The sequence below is a fragment of the Phytophthora parasitica genome (assembly GCF_000247585.1).
Source record: "Phytophthora parasitica INRA-310 unplaced genomic scaffold supercont2.122, whole genome shotgun sequence".
Classification (NCBI taxonomy): Eukaryota; Oomycota; class Peronosporomycetes; order Peronosporales; family Peronosporaceae; genus Phytophthora; species Phytophthora nicotianae.
Genome location: NW_008649108.1, coordinates 72,355 through 72,982, shown reverse-complemented (window position 1 = coordinate 72,982; position 628 = coordinate 72,355). Strand labels below are relative to the sequence as shown.

Below are 628 nucleotides of genomic sequence, written 5' to 3'. Positions count from 1 at the left end.
TGTAATTCTCCAACATAAAATGGACAATACCTTCCAATGTATTTGAGCTTCAACTAAAGTAGACTGCAAGGTAATGTCCGTGTAAGTGTCTTCAAATTTCGAAGACACATTTCACAAGCAAATCGGATTGCATGTACCACCAGTCATCACGTGGCTGGGATTTGTTGGTTGTCCTGGTCGCGCGATTTCGGGTTGGCACGGTGCCAACGGCTCCTCACTTCGCAACTCTCCTTCCATCTCCCAGTCGATCCCCATTGTTCTAACACTAGCCATGCGTTTAAGCTGCGTGCTGCTGATTGCTGTAGTCGTGCTTCTGTCAAGCTGTGACGATACCTCGGCAAATAATACTGGCCAAGCTTTGAAGACGAAGACCATGGAGTCGGGAGATGCTCTTGTCCCTGACACTACCCAGCGATTGCTACGGACACAACAGATCAGCGGTACAGATGCCGTCGCGTCTAACGATGAAGAGAGGGCCCCCTTGAGCTTGAAGAATCTGCTGAACGTGGTCAGGTTTAAAGCGGCTACGAACGATTTTGCTAGGTCGAACCTGGACAAAATGCTGTCGGATCCCATATTCAAGATGGAAATGTTTCAAAGGTGGAATGCGAAGTACAGCGCTGACAAA

General features: G+C 48.4%; 1 protein-coding gene across 1 annotated transcript; it reads left to right on the top strand.

Annotated features, from left to right (window-relative positions):
- Positions 1-373: 373 nt before the first annotated feature.
- On the top strand, positions 374-624 carry PPTG_24594 (hypothetical protein; the record flags this gene model as incomplete). The annotated part of the gene is made up of 2 exons (XM_008917907.1): positions 374-508; positions 544-624. 2 exons carry the CDS (start codon positions 374-376, stop codon positions 622-624), a joined length of 216 nt encoding a protein of 71 aa, XP_008916155.1.
- Between the last annotated feature and the right edge of the window lie 4 nt (positions 625-628).